At 41.9% G+C, this 19,387-nt stretch overlaps 1 protein-coding gene across 5 annotated transcripts in view; it reads left to right on the top strand.

The window, feature by feature from the left end:
• The window catches only part of AFF1 (ALF transcription elongation factor 1), a 135,951-nt gene that overhangs the window by 62,771 nt on the left and 53,793 nt on the right, over positions 1–19,387 (top strand). For all 5 annotated transcript variants that reach the window (XM_064450364.1, XM_064450366.1, XM_064450363.1 and 2 more), the window contains 2 exons: positions 2,679–2,799; positions 3,365–4,276. In XM_064450364.1, coding sequence (XP_064306434.1) covers positions 2,679–2,799; positions 3,365–4,276 — 1,033 coding nt within the window. The remainder of the gene's footprint in view (positions 1–2,678; positions 2,800–3,364; positions 4,277–19,387) is intronic.

Genomic DNA, 19,387 nt, shown 5'->3' with positions numbered 1-19,387 from the left:
TTAATAAAGTACTGTGTAGGTCTGAGTGCTTGGCATTCATGGTGTGGATCAAGACAGAAGTAGCACCAGGACAGACTAAGATGTAGGCAATGTTGTTCAGACCAAAATGTGTATATCAAAAGATGCAAAGCAGGAGAAGGACCTTGCTCTCTTTAACACAGTTGTCACACTTGTAAACAGTAGGTCCCCTTTGTGTCTTTTAATTTCCTTTATGTCCCTCTGTCTATTGAATGGTGAAAATTATGGCTGAAGAACTGGCAGGGGAAAATATGACTGGGAAAAGGGCTGATGCTCAAGGAGGAGGGGTTAAAACTAAAAATTGTCCTTTTTGTACCTTCAGCATTGCACTGAATACTATTGTTAGGCTCAAAAATATACTTGGTGGTAGCTTCAAAAGGAAGAAGTCAAAGTGGGTGGGGGAGAGCTGGAGCTGAGCACCTGCTTGCAGTAAGAGTCTTGATTAGTCTGAACACATCAGAAGAGCTCCTTGCAAGAGACTTGTATCATTTGTTAAGGGAAGATATTGACAGCAGGGCAAAGAGGCTGGGAAATGGCAAGAAGCAAGGACTACCGCCAAGGGCAGTGGTTTTGTTCCTTTGCCCTCCCCACTGTGTTGACTTGAGTGGTCTGCAGCCGTGGGGGAAATGAACTGGGGACTGAGGGGGAAGAGGAGCTGATTGATCCAGGTTAAATTAATGCCCTCAAAAAAACCCAACCCAACAAAAACAGCAAAAAATTTGTTCTAAAGTTGGCATTGGTGTTCCTGACAATGGGCCATAGTGTCACAGATTGGTGAAGAGGAGGTTTCATAGGTTTCCTTCGTGCTAAAAGCCAGCATCTCAGCTTTTAAAACCATCTTTTGTGGTTTTTTTTTTTTTTCCATGCTTGCTGTTAAGGGAATTTTTTTGAAGTTTATATAAAGGATATATACAGAATCATTTTTTACTTCCTGGAATGTTTGGAAAATGGTATTTCATTCAGTAAAAATTTTCCAGGTAATTTGAACAGATATGTTTTAAAAATTCTGTCAACTTGAAATGCATTTGCTAAAAAATCCCATTTGCACACATACAATTTCAAGCAGCTGATGTAGCCAAGATTGTTTGTGGTTTGCCGTATGACTCCTAATTTTTTGTCTTCAGTAGTTGATATCTCCCATACCTGGCTGCACAAAGTTTTCCTGGCACGCAGAGGGCAACTGACCAACTAACTGATTATAGATATGAAATTACTCACATGCATAATGACATCAGATGTGCAAAGGAAATGCATCTATATTGTTTGTAACAGAAGGATTGTGTATATTTACTGAATCAGTGATCTGTGATTCCTTTTTTTTATTTTTAAAATTGTATCATTTGCAGAAATGGAGTACATAGAGCTTACTGGAAACTTCTGTTTTGCTATGTTTGGAAACAGTTCAGTACTAACAAAGTTGGAAACTATTTCAAATGTGCACAGACTAAGCCCTGAATATGTTTTTCTGTCTTAATGGCACAAGAACATCCTTGCTGCAGTTCCATATATGGAAATTTGCCATCAGACAACATCATTTTCCAGAACTCATGTTGAGTCAGGAAACCCCCTCTGCAGTAGTCTTGGTTAACTGTTACAGCAAAGCTAATCCTCTGCATCTGCTTTTGGGATGATTAAACTTTCAGTAGATTATGATGTGTGTAGTATTTGACAAGATGTCACTCGTAGGGAAGACAAGGCTCTTCTCTTCCAAATTGAGACACTTGAGAAGTTGAACACACTAAGAAGAATATAGGAATTGTATGTATGCAGTAGAATATGCAGTAGAGTCGAAATAGGAGAGAAAAACCTGCATCCACATACTATGCCTGCATGCTTTTTCTTCCCAAATGTCCATAAACATTAAAGCAATAAATTCCCTTATTTTGCAGTGGTGTTTCACTGTAGTATAGTTTAAAGGATCTTGTTTTCCATGAAGTCATCCTGCTGTGCATGTAACACAGCTTTATTGCTGTTCTGATGCAGGGCTGGTGGAGTTGAGTGCATGTGTATGTGGTTGAGGAGGAACAGCGGGGTCTGACCTGGTGTTTTCCAAATTTCTAAAACCTTCTCTTTAAATATATTTATGTGGTCGCTTTAAATGCAACTGCATAGTTTGCCATGTAAGCAGCTTTCCAAATGTCTGTTTAAAGTAGAGAGTAAGTTATCAGGCCTGTTTATAAAGTAGGCAAAGTTCAGTCTCTGAAAGTGGCAACACCGTCAAAATAGTGGATTCTTTTTTACTCTCAGGTGAAGAGTTAGGGCAGAAGTCTGGAGGAGAACAAGAACAGTAGTTTTCATATTGATTCCTGCAACTGGATTTGCCAGCTCATGCACTTATCACCATGTTGACTTCTTAATTTGTGTTTCACAATTAAATGGATGGATAGTTTTCCCCTTCATGCCCTTCTTGATATATGCTATTGAGAGTAGAAATCACTGAGAAGGATGCCATGCTGTACCTTGTATGTTACATTATTATGTGATATGGCAAATACTTGACATAACTGGTTCGTCAGCTATAACCACCCTGTGGATTTCAAAATTACTTTCATGCTGGACCTATACCATTGTCTGAAAACCACGGTTTCTGCACGAAGTAGATACTCTTGATAATGCTGGTGTAAAATGTTAACCATCCTTTCCTTCTTTCTTTCCTAAAGCTTGTACAACGAAGACAGAAACTTGCTGCGTATTCGAGAGAAAGAGAGGCGAAATCAGGAGGCTCTGCAGGAGAAAGACAAGTTCCCTGAGAAGACTCCCCTCTTTGCAGAACCCTATAAGGTAAATGGTAGGGGGGTGCATGGTGGAGGGAGAGGAGGAAAGAGGGTTGGGGTGGAAGAGGGTATCTGTGGCCTCTGCATATGGTATCATAGACTTGAGCATGATACATGCAAACACAGCATCTTCCTGTCTGCTTAACTTAAATTTATCAAAGTATGTGCTTAAAGCTCTGTAGATGGTGCAAGTAGAGTATAGACTTTGGGTTGGGCAGATTCATTTGGGAGCCTCCTGTAGTCTGGGAGTTTGAGGGAGGGTGTTCAAGAGTAGCTTGGCTGCCTGCCTGTCTGCAGCTGTGGTTGAAACAAACTGGCCTGATGTTAGAGCTCCTGAAGACTGCAGGCACACCTGCAATCTTGGCTCAGAAGAACTAATACTGACTAGAGCAGTCCCACTTGCTTTGGAGAGACTGCATACAGGATCAAGGTGAGCTTGTGTAACTTCACTTATGGTGATGCACAGTGATAAAAATAAGATCCTGAAGAACGTCTCTTCTTGAGCTATTTCTTTTGGGAGGGAAGGGGGTCCATGCTTTTTAAATTTCCCCCTCTCTGTTCTTCTGTTGCAGACTAATAAAGAAGATGAGTTGTCAAGCCGAATTCAGAACATGCTGGGCAATTATGAGGAGGTCAAGGAGCTCATCAGCAACAAATCCCATCAGAATCTCATAGGGATTCCAAAAAGTGTTGCTCCTCTGATCCCACAAGGAAAGCCTGATCGTCCATACTTCCCTGAAAAGACCAGCCATACATTACCATCCTCATTCCACCGCACAACCCACCATCCACCCATGGGACCTACGGCTGTAGCTCCTCCCCCTCCAAGCCACTCCGTTCACTACCAAAAGGCACAATCAAGAACAGAAGCAGCTTCAGGTTTGCACGCCAAGAGTCATAGTGTATCAAATGGTCAGAGCCAAGGTCAAGAACACAATCATGGTGGCCAGGAGAGTCATGCAGGTTTTCACCACAAGAGAAATGACAGGCATGCGGTTGGTGAAGGTCATGCTAATGAACTGCAGCCTTCCATTTTGGCCCATTCTCCATTGCTGTCACCTGTGTCTTCTCCAGTGGCACCCCCGTCACCTCTACATTCCAGCCAGCATAGCAATTCCAGGTCACAGAACAGCAGCAAAAGTCATGGGCCAACCCACAGTCAAAAAAAATCATCTCAGGACCTAGTGACAGGATCACAGGAGAAGGAAAGTCAGGATAGCTCAGCTGTTACCCTAACCAGCACCACTCAGCCTTCCTCTCAGACTTTTCCCCCACCATTGCCATCAAAAACCAGTGCAATGCAGCAGAAACCAACTGCCTATGTCAGACCAATGGATGGCCAAGATCAGGCACCAGTTGAATCACCAGAGCTCAAACCTCTCCTGGAGGAATACCATGGAGAACCTGATGAAAAAATCTTAGATTTGAAGGCGAACGCTAAAGCCAAACTATCCAAATTGGAAATCCCTTCTGAGCCTGTAGAGGTGAGTGCAATTGTTGCAGGGCTCTGTTGCTGGCAGGGTAAGTTCAGCTGTGGAAGAACAGGTCATCAAAGGGCAGAGACTACTGGAAGCAATGATGGCTATACATGTGTTGTCGTATTTAGAAGGTGCATTGTGAGGTTGGCTTTTGCTGACCTGGGTGACAGATCTGGATGGTGAAAATGGAACACTTGCCATGATTCTGATTTTCTCAGTGAAGATGCAGCTGCTTTTATGATTAGACAGGCTGCTTCTGTTGCTGTGATTTTTGTTTTGCCTCTAACGATTGTTGAAAAGGAAAAGGGGGAAATTACGTGCAGAGTACGTCAAGTGGTGATGCACCTAAAGTTAGTACATGCAGAGAGTCCATACTCAGACTGAGTGCTGGTGGGTAGAGGCCCCAAATCCTCACTGAATATTGGGGCAGCTGACTGTGCAGTGAGTTCTGTGGTCACCTGGTAGGCTGAAGGTTTTGGGGCTTTGTGATAAGTGACTGGGAACACCACAGGGTTCTTCTAAGTAAGTTTGTAAGTTCTCACTATAGACCCCCAGGAAAATATTAATGTGGGGAAAAAAGAGATCCTGTAGACTCCTGCCAGGTTGTTCTTCCTTGGGAAACACAACAGCATTCTGTCTCCCATTTCATCAAATGTCTTTTGAGCAAGTTCTGAAGGTAAATTTAGTGCAGAGGTGGAATTCTCAATAAGGAAGATCCTAAAAGTTCTGTAAAACTTTGCATTCAAGCAAAGATACTTTCTTTCTTGTCCCAGCTATGAGCAAAATGAGCAGAACTCTGCTATGTGTTTGTTATCAGCAGAAGACAGCCTAGGCATCAAGCTTGAACATACCTTCGTTGCAGTCACTAACATTTGTCCTTTTCTGCCAAGGACTGAGAGAGATGTTGCAAAAGACATGGGATGGGAAGCTGCAGTTGTTGCAGTGAAGAGGTGACGGTTGGACCAAAGACAAAATGTGTTGCATGTAAAACTGGTTATTCCTACTCATCTGAGAACAACTTCCTCCTAATATGTAGTATTTTCTTGAGAGTGAAAAACTAGCTTATTAATTTGCTTTCCCCCCCTGCATTTAGAAATTAATAATGTTTTGGGGCTTAGATTTCAATCTTCAGTTAGAATCTGCAATTTCAATCTGCAGATAGATTTCTGCCTTCCAGTGCTCTTTCATCTTTCTTTGTGCTTTTTTGGTCATTTTCATGGATTGCTCTTTTCCAGGTTGAGTCATTTCAATTGGTTGCAGCAAGGTTGAATGCAGGGTATTGCAGATTAGCAGGTGCAATTCAGAACATAACACTGTTGCTCTTGTACTACTTCAGTGGCCCTCTTGCCAGAAGGAAGAAAACTTCAGAAAATGGGGATTTTTTCATATACTTTTCCCTGCATCTTGAGTTGGTTAGAGATCACGTGGAGTGTGTGGCATAGGCTGGCGCAGTTGAGTTGGGTTAGTCTGTTCTAGCTTTGACTTGAGGGACAAGGAGAGAGCAGCGATCAGAGTGGTTGGGAAGGCTTTTCTGTAGATTTCAGAAAGCATCTCTCACCTACGTTTAAGCCCTGCTGTGAAGTCCAGTGGCTTCACAAGGAGCAGGTGTGTTGTTTAGGACACTATTAGGAAACTTCAGGGGAAGGGGAGGGCTGGAATTATAATTGCTTCTTAACCAGGGGGTTAAGAAGTGGCTCCTTCCTTTACAGTTATTTTGATACAGCAAGATTCCTTGTTACACTCCATCTGTTTTTGCTGATCCCAAGACCACCTGTGTGGTTTGTCATATGTGGTGGCGGCAGAAGCCTTGCATCTCAGATGTGCTCTAGGTTAAAGCAGCTTGAAGCTCGCACTGATAAAGCAGTGGGAGAAGAGCAGCGCTGCTGTTGTATGTGTGGTATTCAGCAAATGCGCGCTCTTCTTCATTGTGCCCTTGGAAGCACGTTGTGTGCTGGTGGTCCCCAGCTAAGGGACCAGCACATTAATTCTGCCTGCCTTGTGGTTCAGCTTCCTGCGAGTTCAGACACACTTGGTTCCCAGGTACGTTTGGCAGTTCTACCACGCTCATCCTTCAGCGCTGAGAATAGTGCTACACCCTATGGGATGTAGGATTCCACAGTGCTGACCTAAGGCAGCTGAGCAAGGAGAACTACAAAGATAGTTTTCAAATGGTATTTTGCCTTTGTTATAAAAAGGGAGAGCGTGGGGGCAGTCTGCTTTCCATGGAAAAGGGTGTTGATCAGCTGCAAATGGCTGTAGGCAATTTCTTGTGGAAAATGAGAGGAAACTTGCAAAATGACATTGTTGGGAAGTTGTGAAAATACTTTAATGCTGGGAGACTTTATTTGCTTCAAAGTAGGTTTGGCATTGCACATGGTATCTCAAAATAGCACGTGCACTGTGATCTGCATTTCATTATTTGCTTGACCAGATATTTTACTCCTGGAGGAGAGGTAAAGCAGTGCAGGGCCTTACCTTCTGCATTACCCATTCTTCATTATCCATTGCCAAAATGATAAAGGGCATTTCTGGGTTTAAAACGTGTTTAAAAGTTTAAACCTAAAACTAGGTTTAAAACTGCAGTTCCTGGGGTTTGGGTGTAGGTTTTTAAATATTTTTTTGTTGAGAGGCCATGCTTATTTTTCAGAAATTAGACTTCCTCGTTCTTTCCCAACTCTCCTGATCCCACTTCTGTTTTCATCTTATCTTTTTTCCCATTGCCATGCTTTTTATGTCATCTCGTGTATCTCTGGTTTAATATGGTTTTAGGTAGGGCAGCATTAGCAATGATGCTGTATGATGAATGAAACTTCTTTCTCACTTTCCATTCAGCACAGGACTCTGAATCCAAATGCCCATAAAAATCCTACAGCTGCCAGAGCACAAGTAGTGTTACCCATGCTGGTGGGGGAGTGCTAGTAGATCTGTGGCAGAGTAAGAACGTAGTAAAAAGGGAATTGAAGGTAATGAAAGAAATGGTTTTGCACAAACCAAAACCCTGGTTTTAATTATATGCTTAGCCCATTTCAAAGATGATAGATAAAACCTTGTGTGAGTATGCTGAATGATCCTCATTTGAGATAGATATCTCTAGATTGTGACCTCTGACTTTTTTCTGTGCATAGACGTTTTGGAAAATGGCTCTGTAATCTCTAGTGAAAAATCCATTACTTCATATTCTGTTTGTTTCAGGCTTGTCATTGTCATGTGTACTTATTTCTGTTTGGTTTCAATGGTTAACGTATATTTGATGATACAGTCTTTCAGTGCTAAAGCCTGGGAGTGAAGAGGAAGAAAGTGTGTGATTGCACACCTGGATGTATTTCTTGTGTGCTGGATGTACAGTGTGAGAGAGGTGATTGGGGAACAGGGCTGGGTTGGTTTGCATTTTGGAAACATCCACTGAGGTATGTTGCGTGCAGGTGAAAGATTTATGCAAAGAGAGGATCTTGGGAAGGCTAATCAGGGGGTCCTTTGGCTGAAAAGTTGGTCCTCCCTGTTGGTTTTTGGTGAAATATGAGCTGGGGGAGGCTCCTGCCCTCCCATGACCCTGACAGTGAATAGGTCTAGGCTAGCACAAACTGCTGTTCTTCCCTCTTACTCCCAGGAACTGGGAGCATGGTTTTATAAATGTTCTAATTTGTAACTGTTTGGCCTCAGTTACACTGAACAGCCACATGCCAAATACAGTTTTTCCTATGTTCTCTCCTGGCAAAATTGAGGAAAGCCATTTCTCCTACCACATGTTTTTTGGCTAATTGAATTTCTAAGGCGTGTGTCACCTGCAGCTGTGAATTCATTATTGACAGCTTCTGTTCATGGCAACACTGACAAGTTAAGCCTTTCAGTCTGAATAGACAAGCAGATTCACTGTAGAGTGAATTAATCCACAGTGGATAACTGTGCAGTGACTCACTTTGCATTCACATAAAGAAACTGAACAGTTCTTTTCCCTTTTCCCCAAATAAAAACCTTTGCTTTCAGATGTCATCCCTGTCTCTTTAAGGCATCTTTCCAAACTTATTGAGAAGGCTTAAAAATATAGCATATATGAAGCTTAGATGTATCCTTTCAACATTAAGATGTTGCCAGGTTTTACCTCTTCCCCCAGCACCTAAACAAAGATGCTTTTAAAGCCATTCTATCTTTTCACGTCTTCAGGAGAGTGCAGCACCAACAGAGACCCTTGTATTACACCCATTGACAAAGCCTGTGATGTCTTAAAGGGAATTTGCTTGATGGCAGGGCCAAGAAGCAGTGAGGCTAGTTTGAGAGTGTTTATAAATCCTCAAGCATTATTAAGGGTATAGTGTCTGGAGGAATGTGTAGTACTTGATGCTTACTGAAGATTTGGCTTTGTTTTCCTGGCAGTTTCATAAACATTAGGGAGTAGCTCCTTTTATCTCATCTAATGAGACCTCATCGGACTCTCCTCTTTCACCTACAAACTGGGAAGCAACCAATTAAAAAAAACCCAAACAACAGTGAAGGAGCCCAGATATGTTAAGTCTTTTTGGTAACACTGTATTATCCTTGAAGCACAGCATACACAGAAAGATCTGTGTTGAAAGTGGGATTGCTGTCATCGAGCTCTGTTCACCTCAGTAAACATTTGTGAATGGTTACCAGTTAAAACATGATTGTTTCATAGTATATAGAAATGACTAACTACCTAGAAAGAGGTTTGGGTGACAAAAACAAAAAGTCCATTCTAGATAAAACATTTTTCACTGACTTTTCTCCATGGCAGCTGAGCTTTTCTACTGGCAGGAGTAGTCAGAGAGGTGAACCCTGTAAACTAGAAATAAATGTATTGCTTTAATTCTGTGTCCTTTAAAAATGAAAATCTTTAAAAATATATATAGCACTGTCATTTGGTCTTACATAATGAATACAGAGTATTTAGCATTAAGCTACTGTTCTTTTCTTTCTACCAACCTTATATTTATTTCTCATTTACTGAATAGAAGGGAGATTGGGCTTTCCCCCCCCCCCCCCGCTTTGTATTCCTTGTTTTGATTCTTCCCCCCCCCCCCCCCCCCCCCCGCACCAAGAGAGGTAGCAAGTTGTTATTTCTGTGTCTCCTCTGCTGCGCTCTCTATAGTCAGAAGTGCCTTATGTGATTGGACAAAGGTTTCCTTGCTTCATGACAAGCATTGTGTAAATTTGTCTTTTTGTTGGTGTGTGACTCCTAAAGAGGCAGATCAAACACACGAATGACAATTGTTACTACTAGATTTTTAATGTTTGTTTATGGTCTCCAGAACAAAGAACGCTCTGGAAGAGCTGGAGGGTTGGGGGCATGTGGGGCAAGGAGCAGGTGGTTGGTTCAGAGGCCTAAAGGACAACTGTTACTTCAGTTTAACTTGACTCTGATGTTCAAAGTTCATGTGTCAGACTGCAAAAGCCATAAATTAGAAGTAGTCTTGTTCATCTTCCTCTTTGATGCTTGGAGAAGGTACACTCAGGTCCAGTGTTCAACTACCAGCTCTCAGCTGCAAGGCTTTTCAGGTTTGAGATCCTTGCTTGTTTGCTTAGCTCCAGGGCCTGGACTTGGCTTTTATGCAAAATACCAATAATAGGGGAATTCTATTAAAAAAAAAAAAAACCACAAAAACATAGTGCTGCATTCAGCCATCAGGGCACCAGAAGCAGGTGGTGTTTGTTCTTCCTGCTTGGAAGCCCAGCTAGGGAGTATCAGTGTGAAGAAAGGAACAGGGGTCCTGCATCTGCCTGGAGTGTATGGTGAGGAGGGGAAGGAGGAGGTGCCACAAAACAGTGTTTCCGAGAGAATGGTTGAGTCCTCACTAGGTTCTCCCATCAGGTATGGACAGACTGAGCTCTTTGGTAAAGCCAAACCCGACTTCTTTCCATAGAGTGTCCCTGGGCACCATAGCAGGCATTTGTCCAAATTTGGTTGCTAAATCCAAAAAAGTAGTTAGATGGGGATTTGCAAATCCTGCAGAGAGTAAGAGAAAGATAGATACAGATAAGGTCAGGCAAGAATTTCCAAAAACTTCATTACATCTTTCGAGATGACTCAGAAGTCAGTGTCTCATCCAGACTGCTGTGAGAAACTCAGGCCTAAATGAGTTGTCATAGCATATTAATCGCTGGGAAGTTTTTGGTTGAGGTTTTTTAGGTGGTTGTTCTTCCTATGAAGGGCTTGTGATCAGCCATCCTTACTGGAAGCAGTTATGATTCCAGCACTGCATTTGGACCATAGTCTTTCTCACTGGCAACTGTAAAGAGTGCTGAGTTTAAAAAGGAGGGACCAAAAAAAAAAAAAAAAAAAAAGAAAAAAAACCACCCCACAACCCCGCAAAAAACCAAACCAAACCCAAAATCCAAAAGAAAAACCTGCGGTCCTCTGCAGTTTGCAAAGCCAGGGGACAACACACTGAATTTAAGGACAATTTAAGCACACTTCTGTTGTTAACTACTGCTGTGCAGAACAAAATCAGTGCTTGTTAAATGTTGTGTATGTAAACAGCTAGCTTTTTCCTGTAATAACCCATTTTGTGTTAATGGCTGCATGTTAATAAGTAAAGTTAATATCCTGCAGTTGTGGCTATGAGTAATTTTCCAAACTTTCATCTGTACAACAGGGACTAACACAAGTTTTACGAAGGTAAGTGAATAAAAGTGTGGAGAAATATTCAGATGTAGTAATCCTGAGAAGGTGTCAAAATTAAATTGATAACCCTGTTTTCAAAGCAGAGGGTTAGTAGTGAGCTCTGGTAAGTCAGACAAGAAGCAGTGGTTTGGAAGTGAGGGGAAGCCCAGCAAGTGCTGTAAGCTGCTCTGTAAAGCTCCCTCTGTCCAACACAGCAATGGAAAGACATCTATATGGGACAAATTCTCATGTTTCTCCTGAGCGCTTGATGTTGTCAGGTTAATATTTTTGAAACGCAGGGCAATTGGAATGCAGGAATGAGTGGCTGGATTGTGAGCGAGTATGGAAAACATCAGTGAGATGGTTTTGCTGGATCCCTCAGGTTTCCTGACTCTTTTGTGAGCCATGAATGACAAGAGCCAGCTGTGTAGAGAGCAAGGGGAAGGTAGCACGTGCCACTGGGGCTGCAGTTACGTTAGGGTAAGCTGTGGTTTGAGGAGGACAGCACGGAGTTTGTGGGCTTTGCTGGTGCTGCCCATGAGTCCCAGGGAAGGAAGGAAGGAGGCATCATTTGAAGGTGGCTGAAAACAGGTTGTCTAAGAGTCTGCTCTATCTTGCAGGGGTTTCATATGAGGATGCTTTCCTTGTGCTATAATTGCTAAACAAAACCAAATCAAACCTGCAGAGCTTGTCCACAAGCTGTGCTTAGCTTGAGGTTTGTGGTCTCTATTTTAGTCCTTCAGAAAAGCTTGGGTGCCTGAAGGCCTGACTTGGCAAATCGCTTTAGCAGAAAAACTAGTAAGTAGTAGTATCTCTTTCTGGGAACCTGGAATCATTTGTCTTGAGAAATATCATTGCTTCACTTTCACTGATTGTAATGGTTATACTGACAGAATTTGAAAGAGGAGTAAACCCATAATGCAGTGAGCTGTATGCTGGGTATTTTCCTTCCTCTGAAGGATATTTTTTTTTTTTTAATTGGCTCTTCAAGAAAAGCCCCATCTTCTACCTTGAAGGCTTAACCAATTGCTGTCATTACTTAAACCAGTGCCGCCCACCCCTCCAGTGATGATGGTGAAGTCCTTTGGCAGAGCTGCTTAGCATAAGTTAAATTTTGGCGGAAGGACCCAGCCTGGAGGCCAGCATGAATTACCTGACCCTGAACAGTATTCTGAATTTGAAGCCAAACATGAAACTCTACCTTACAGGAGGTTGCATTATATCCAGATTTATTAACTTCTGAACAGTAACAAGTCTAATTTTAGTTTGGTGAATGACAAATGTTACTGCTTCTCTAGAACTGTCTTAGAATTGGGAATTATTATTTCTAACTTTTTAACTAATGAAATTTGCTGTACAAATCTTTTAAGTGCAGAAGCAGCCTGTGCCTTTGCAGACGAAGCTTAGCTGCTTTGATAGCAACTTAAGGAAAGCAAATTCAGTGAAGGGAGCAGGCTACAGAAAAATATATATATTACAAAAAAGTGTATGGGGGGGTAGTTTGGGAATGGAAACAGTATTCCCCAACTGTCAGGTGGGCACCGCAGTTGCATCAGCATTACTGGTTTGTGAAGCAGCTTGTTTGGGACAGTAAGCTTGCAAGGGAGGAAGTGAGCTACCAGCTGCTGGGTGGTGTGTCAGGGAGGGAGGGGTTGGTTGGTTTTAATGTTTTGTTAAGCTGAAGTGGTTGTTTTCAAACCTTGTGTGGATAGTAATAGTTTGTAGTAATTGCCTGATGCTCCTGCTAAAAATCTGTGTGGAAACAAGAAAACTTTGTGTCATCCTTATCTTTGGTTATTGTTCATATGGGTCTCCCATGGTGACTGCTTGCAAAACTGTTGTCTGAACAGAGTAATATGTACTCACATAGTGGTATCTCAAAGAAGGAATTGTTGTGGGGAAGGAGCAGCAAGTGAAAATAGAACTTGGGTTCCTTGCTTGTGCGTGCATGTCATGAATGAAATTCAAGGAGGTTGTGATCAGCAGCAGAAACATTAAAAGGGGCATTTCACACTGCGAATGCAATGATTGTTACTGCCCAATATTCTGACAAACAAACAAGAGAAGTGATGTGGAAAGCCTGAGGAGAAGTCTAAGAGCAGATGACAGCCAAACCTTCCAATAAGGCAACTTCAAAGCAAGCACTGAAGGCAGGGAGAGGTGGCAGGCGACATGCATGTTAATGAGCTCAAAACAAAACACAGCCACTGGCAGCTTATCGCTGCCAGTTTCAAAAGTAAAGCCAGACATTTATCTCAGAGGAGGATACTGTGGTGGCCTCAACTGTTCCTCTGCCTCATCTCCAGACTACATTGTCCTGCAGTTGTAAGGTCTTTGATTGTGAGAGGTATAAAAAGTTTTGGGTTGTTTTTTTCTTTTTTAATTTTATTTGTTGGGGTTTTAAATTTATTTTATTTTAGCTGTAGTTCTGGAAAGAATAAAAAACAAAACACAAAAACACGGTCTTTTGAAAATTCATGTCATGCTTGATGTTAGGCAGCACCAACAGATGATTTTTTTTTTTTTTTTTTTAGCCTGGGGCAATAAGCTTGTTAAAATGAAAAGCTGAGCAGCAGCTTGAATTCTGACCTGATATCCATTTAAATGTGAGATATGTCTAAGGTTTGTTTAAAAATGATTTGTGATTTATTTAAGAATTCCTTTGGAGATTAAAGTAGAAAATGTTTCTGTCCTGGACATGGCTCAACCTGTCAGTCCTCTGCAACCCAGACTGTGTTGGTTGGGGCATATTTCAGAACCTTTAAGGAAAACTGCAAGCTTCAATGGAGCCTTGAAGCTGCAGTATTTTATCCTGTGTTAAAGTAAAATGAAACAGGCAAAAAAAAAGATAAACAGCTCACTGGAGACCATAAATCACAATACCTTCACCTCTTTTTCTCCTCCTCTCCTGCATTTATGTTGCACTGGGTTTTCCCAGTGTTCCCTCTCCTACCCCCTTTGGTGGACCAAGCCAGGGGGCAGTGGGAAGGGCATAGTGTGCAAGGTGAGGAGGGTTGAACATGGTTGGCAGCTCCTGAAGTTATTTTTCTGTAGACTAAAGTATACGTCAGATTTTCATAATATACAGTTAGCTAGCTATTCATCAGCCTTCCTGTTACAAGCCTCTCTTAACAACCAGGATGGAGTTTGTCACTGGAGTTTGTATTGTGGTATAACATGCCTAAATCTGGGATGGCACTTGCTCTTAAACACAAGTCATTTGCTTAGAAGATACTTTGATTCCATCACTATCCTCTTACTGGGCATAGTGGTTGGCACCTTGGAAGACATGGGTGTTCATCTGCATCTTTGTAAGAGAATGGATTGTATGTCTTTCTAAGAGGACTGGGGGGTTTAATTACTTTTTAAAAAATCACTCAACAAAACCATATATTTTTGAAGTTTTTTCACATTATATATAATGATACTTTAATACTCAGTCTTGTTGTAATAGCACTTAGCCTGGTCGACTCCATTTTATTTTTCTGATTCTTTTTGTATTAAAAGATAAAAAAACAAGGAAAAAACCCACCTTCAACTTCACTATGAGGACTGAAACTGAGCTACATCATTCCCAGTGAACATCCCTGATAACTTGCATGTAAATATGCAAAGCTGTGTGGTAACCCTTAGGCATTGTGGTAAGCATGAGCTGAAACAAATTGCAGCCAGAGGAAGGTTAACTAGAGGATTCTCTGCTGCTTGTTACACCAAGTGCCCAAAGACATATCTTGAGTCTTCTCTGTGGCCCCTTCTGGCTCGCAGAAGTGAAAGTAGTTGGTTCCTTTTATGCTCTTACATTATTTTCATTTATTTTTCCCCTTATTTGCTGTAGCAGCTGTATTGCAGGTATGTCCAGAGGCACTGACCCTGATCACTGCTCCTTGGGGTGGTTTCATAGACACAAGCAGTTTGGGGGTTTGACAAAGCACTACTGGTTATGGGGTCAGAATTGTGTACAGCTTTTGCATTTTAAAATACATAAACAGATTTCAGCTTCTCTAGTTTTCCCTTACCTGATCTGCATGCAGTATCTTAGGAGTAATTGAAGTCAATCCCAGAGGACAGGGGAGAATTATGTGGCCGTGCTGTGTTTTGGTTTGTTTGGTTTTTTTTGTTGTTGTTTTTGTTTGGTTTGTTTCCCCCCCCAACCCAGCCATAGTATGCAGGTATTATAATGTAAACAGGAAAAGCTACTTGTTGTATTTGATTTAATAGGCGAGTCCCACTGGATGCAAGAGACTTCTTTCCCTTGTGTGCCTCTCCTTTGGAAGAAGCCACATGTTTTATCCAGGCTGGAAATAAAACAGCAATAAAATGCCAAAGCAGCTCTAGTAGTTCACGTGAAAATCCTCCACCAACCTGTTTGTAGATTTTTTTTAAACTCTCCACAATGTTTCTTGCACAAGTGGAAAGTGCCAAAGGGACAGATGTTGCCAATTTGAACCATACAGGGGGAAGGCAAATATTGCTAAGCAACCGTGTGCCTGAGAGAGCATTTTTCGGAGAGGAGCCAAGGGAGTTATGCCTGGGAGCGCTTGCAGCTTCTCATGGCTTGGTGCGAGGGAAGAGATTAAAAGTTCTTTCCTGTCAGGGCTGATGCCGCCAGCACAAAAGACACCGTAACCTATTGACACTGATTAGGGCTGACAAGGGAATGTATGAAAACAGGAAATCTCCCCTGCCATGTAGGAAGGCAGTAAGACATGCTCACAGAGGTAAGTGCACCTCACAGATGTGGCTCGGCACTAAGCCACCTCTGCCTCTCAATGGGAGGAGGTGAAACCTGGGCAGGCAGCCAAGCCCTGTGAAGTCTAGGGGTGAGGGGCCTTGCCTGTGTCCAACTTTCGTGTCTGGCTGGGAGTAGGTCACCAAAGGATGGGCTAGTGGGGAGAAGGGGCTGTTTTCAGTAAGTCTTGTAATTGCAGGCTGTCTCATGTAAATCAAGTTAATGTATCTAGTTATCTGAGGATGAAAGAGCTTATAAACAAGGCAAGTCTTAGAATGCCTGTGTATAGTTGTGCTTCTCGCTAGCCAAGCAGCACTTCATAGCTAAGTGCCAGGCTGGGGGTCATTCTTCTGGTGGTCCTGAATGCCACTGGAGATGTTTCCTCAGAGAGTGAATTTGCCTCTTTCAAACCCCTGAATTATTCTGGCAGTATACTTCTGGTGTCTTGTTCGAGAGATGTATTTTCAGGAATAAAACATATATTCGTCTTCCTACATTGGACATCACATTAACACTCTCCTAATGCTATTTTGAGCACCTGGTCTTTGAACTGATTCTTTCTGTTGTTTGAGTGAAGGGAAATGGTTAGCACACACTTTGTGTTTTATTTCTTACATCATGGGATTTTTACTGGGTACCAGTGAACCACAGTGGAAGTAGCATTTTTGTGGCTTGAGGATGCTCCATAGGCATCGTCTGCATCAGCACAGTGATGCATCTTATGAGTCTGGTGGTACTGCTCTTGCTTCTTGGGCTCTGTGGTGATTGCAGTGCTCTTGCCCTGTACAGGTGCTGCAGCAAGAAGTTGCTACACTGAAATGTTGGTCAGCTCTCTGGTTTTCAGTGAGCATGAGTACTAAGGGGAGAAGAGTTTTCCTGCTGTTTTGATGATGAGGAGCTTGAGAGGGCAGCTGTTCTGGTCCTGTATTGCAGAAGTGATTCCCGATGTTACCTGGTAGGGTGTGAGATTTCCAGAGCCTACCAAAGAAGGCAGCAAGTAATCGCTGCTGCCTTAGGGGCAGCAATATTGGCTAGAACACAGCTCTAGCATCCTTGGCAAGGATGGGCTCATAGTGAGGGTCCAGATCTCTGCAAGCAGCCCTGTGCATAGGGACCTGACCCCTGCAGTCTTCAGCACTGGCTGCTTCTGAAGCTGATGGCTGACGCTGAACCAGTGATACACCGATCCTGAATTTCAGCATCTCTGGCTGACGTGCTGTACTGTTTCCAAAGCTTGACTGTACCAATATGTCAATTTTTGAAAGGACATTCAGAAAGTAGTAGTATTCTTGCCCTGGCATACCACTCAGAGTAGTCTGTTTTCTATCAGTTATGCCTCCCTCTCTTGTTATTTTCCTTGTGTGGTTATTCTCTACTTCAAAGTTTCAGGTCTCATTTTTCATTTTCACTGATGTCTAATGATGTCGCTGACTGAATTATCTTTAATATCCCCCTAACTCCCAAGCGTTAGCTGCCAGTTCTCATCATCATAATGATAAGCATTTATTACTTAGACAATAACTTAGTGCTTGTTATAAACAGCAGAATATTTTAATTCCCAGTTGGAAAAGATGATATTCCTACTTTATTGATCTTCTGGTAAATCCTTTTTCTAAACTGCATTACATTTTCTTTTCAAATTGTTCAATAGGTCAAACAGTTCATAAACATTATTGGATATTGAGGTGCTCTTTTTGCATGCAGTCAGGTGTAGCAAATAGCGCAAGACATGAACTTGGCAGTCCATCCTGCTCCAAGCAAAAGGTCTGGGTACATCTCCCAGAGAGGCTCTGCTGTCAGCCCAGCTGCCTTTGCATATATCCAACCACATGGAAAACAAACTGCAGCTGCCTGTGGACATGACTTAGCGTTCGTTTCAGACCCAGCAAGCGCTTGATGCTGGAAAGCGTCCTCTGCCTCCTCCCTTCCCTGCAGCTGCCTTCATCTAATAAAAGCCATTACTGCTTTCTATGAGTCCTGCTTCTTGAGGACGCTGAATTTAATCATTTTGGTATTTCTGCCTATTCTTAAGATGGAGCTTTTCTTGAGTCAAAGGAGGAAGGTACTAGTGTGATGTTTGCCTTGGCTGCTAAGGAAATAGAGCTCAGTTGTGCTGGACTCATGGACTGATTTTTAACAGTCACCTTCGAAATTAGTAAAAAAATAAAACTTCACCTAAACTCGCATTACTGACAAACTCCAGTTTAGGTGATTTACCCAGATGTGCACTTTCTTTTCAAGATAAATAGTAACTATTGCTATCTAATACATTGTTGTATAGTTTGGATTACACCACAGTCAGAAATACTACCTTGGCTGGCTTATTAAGCTTTATCAAGCCACAAGAAAAATGTGTCTGTTAAAAAACACAACAAAACTAAAACTTAGTTTTCAGACCTCTTTTCCTCTTTCACTGCTTGAATTTAGAAGAAACAGTGACAGCATAGCAAGACTTACTTTTTCCTTTTCTTGAGAAATGTTGAGAAAATTAAGTTTCTATATTAGCAGAATTTTGAGAGGACTTACTTGTCTTGAATTGGAGCCTAAATTCAAGTATTTGTTTTAATGCACTATTGAATTCAATAAACAAAGCACCCCCAAAGGGAGAAATTCCTTAAGTTTAGAGCTCAAACCCACAGAAATGGAGAAAATTTTGAGTGAGCACTTCCCAATAATTTTGAAGACTAGCTGCTGTATGTATTTACAAGTATTTTTCTGTGTCTCTAGAAGGGACACACTGGCAGGGTGACTGCGCATTTTAAAAATCTATTGTAAAATAAACAATGTGTGGAATGATTCCTTATTAATGCTGTGGTATATATTTCTTTTAAAGCTTGTAGGTTTGCTGTTTTGCGGTGTGTTTTTTTTTTAACATGGCAGAAGAACACTAGTTTTTTTTTTAAATATGCCTTATGCACATTGTATTTTGAATATCAGTGGCATATGAAGAATCCTATGGGTTTTGGAAGATGGAGGGTGAATTCATGTAAGAGGAGACAAAGTCATGTCAGATTTGGATCCTGCCAACCTACTCCTTCTATAAGGAATATGCTGGTTTCTTTCATCAGCCTGCCAGCTCATTGCTGTTCCAACTAAGTTGTAATTCAGACTTGGTGGGACATCATCTGTTTGCTAAAGGTGAAAGGTGCAATATTTTCAGCCTGAATGTTTTCACCTGAAGTAAGCATTTTACTAAAGCTGCTCTTGACTGTTGTGTTGGTTGTCTATTTGAAGTTTTGCTGTGATAATCCTTGGCTGGATGTGCTGAAAGAATACCATGTGCACTTTACAGATGCAGAAGACAGGCTGACTTCCCCTGTGTCCTTGGGTTTGCTGTAGTGCAGAGCAGGGTCAGCTCCATTCCTTCCCCTCTCTACTAATACAGCATTCATGTTACCACAGTAATACTACACATTTCCATAACAAAAGCAAGAAGAGAAGCAGTGTGGTATTTTTTTTCCCCCGTTTGCTATGGTAGCAGTAACCCCTTGGGTAAGTCCTACCCTTTCCTTAGACGTTTCCTCAGAGTCCTATAGCCCACATGTAGGGAAATGCTTGCCCAGCTTGCAGGATTATTTAGAGATTGCATGTGAAGCTATCCTGATGTAGAGACTTTGCCTGAGAGGACATAAAGAACAAACTGCAGTACACAAAGGTGTTGAGCCCAATCTGTCATATGACTACAAATTATTAACATTCTTGCTCACATCCCTGAAGTATTTCAAATGGTTTGAGTATTTTGCCACTGATTCATGGGAACTTTTCACGCAAA

The sequence above is a fragment of the Phalacrocorax carbo genome, chromosome 4, assembly GCF_963921805.1.
Source record: "Phalacrocorax carbo chromosome 4, bPhaCar2.1, whole genome shotgun sequence".
NCBI lineage: Eukaryota > Metazoa > Chordata > Aves > Suliformes > Phalacrocoracidae > Phalacrocorax > Phalacrocorax carbo.
The sequence above is the reverse complement of the archived record's forward strand: the minus strand, read 5'-3'. Positions and strand labels throughout refer to the sequence as shown.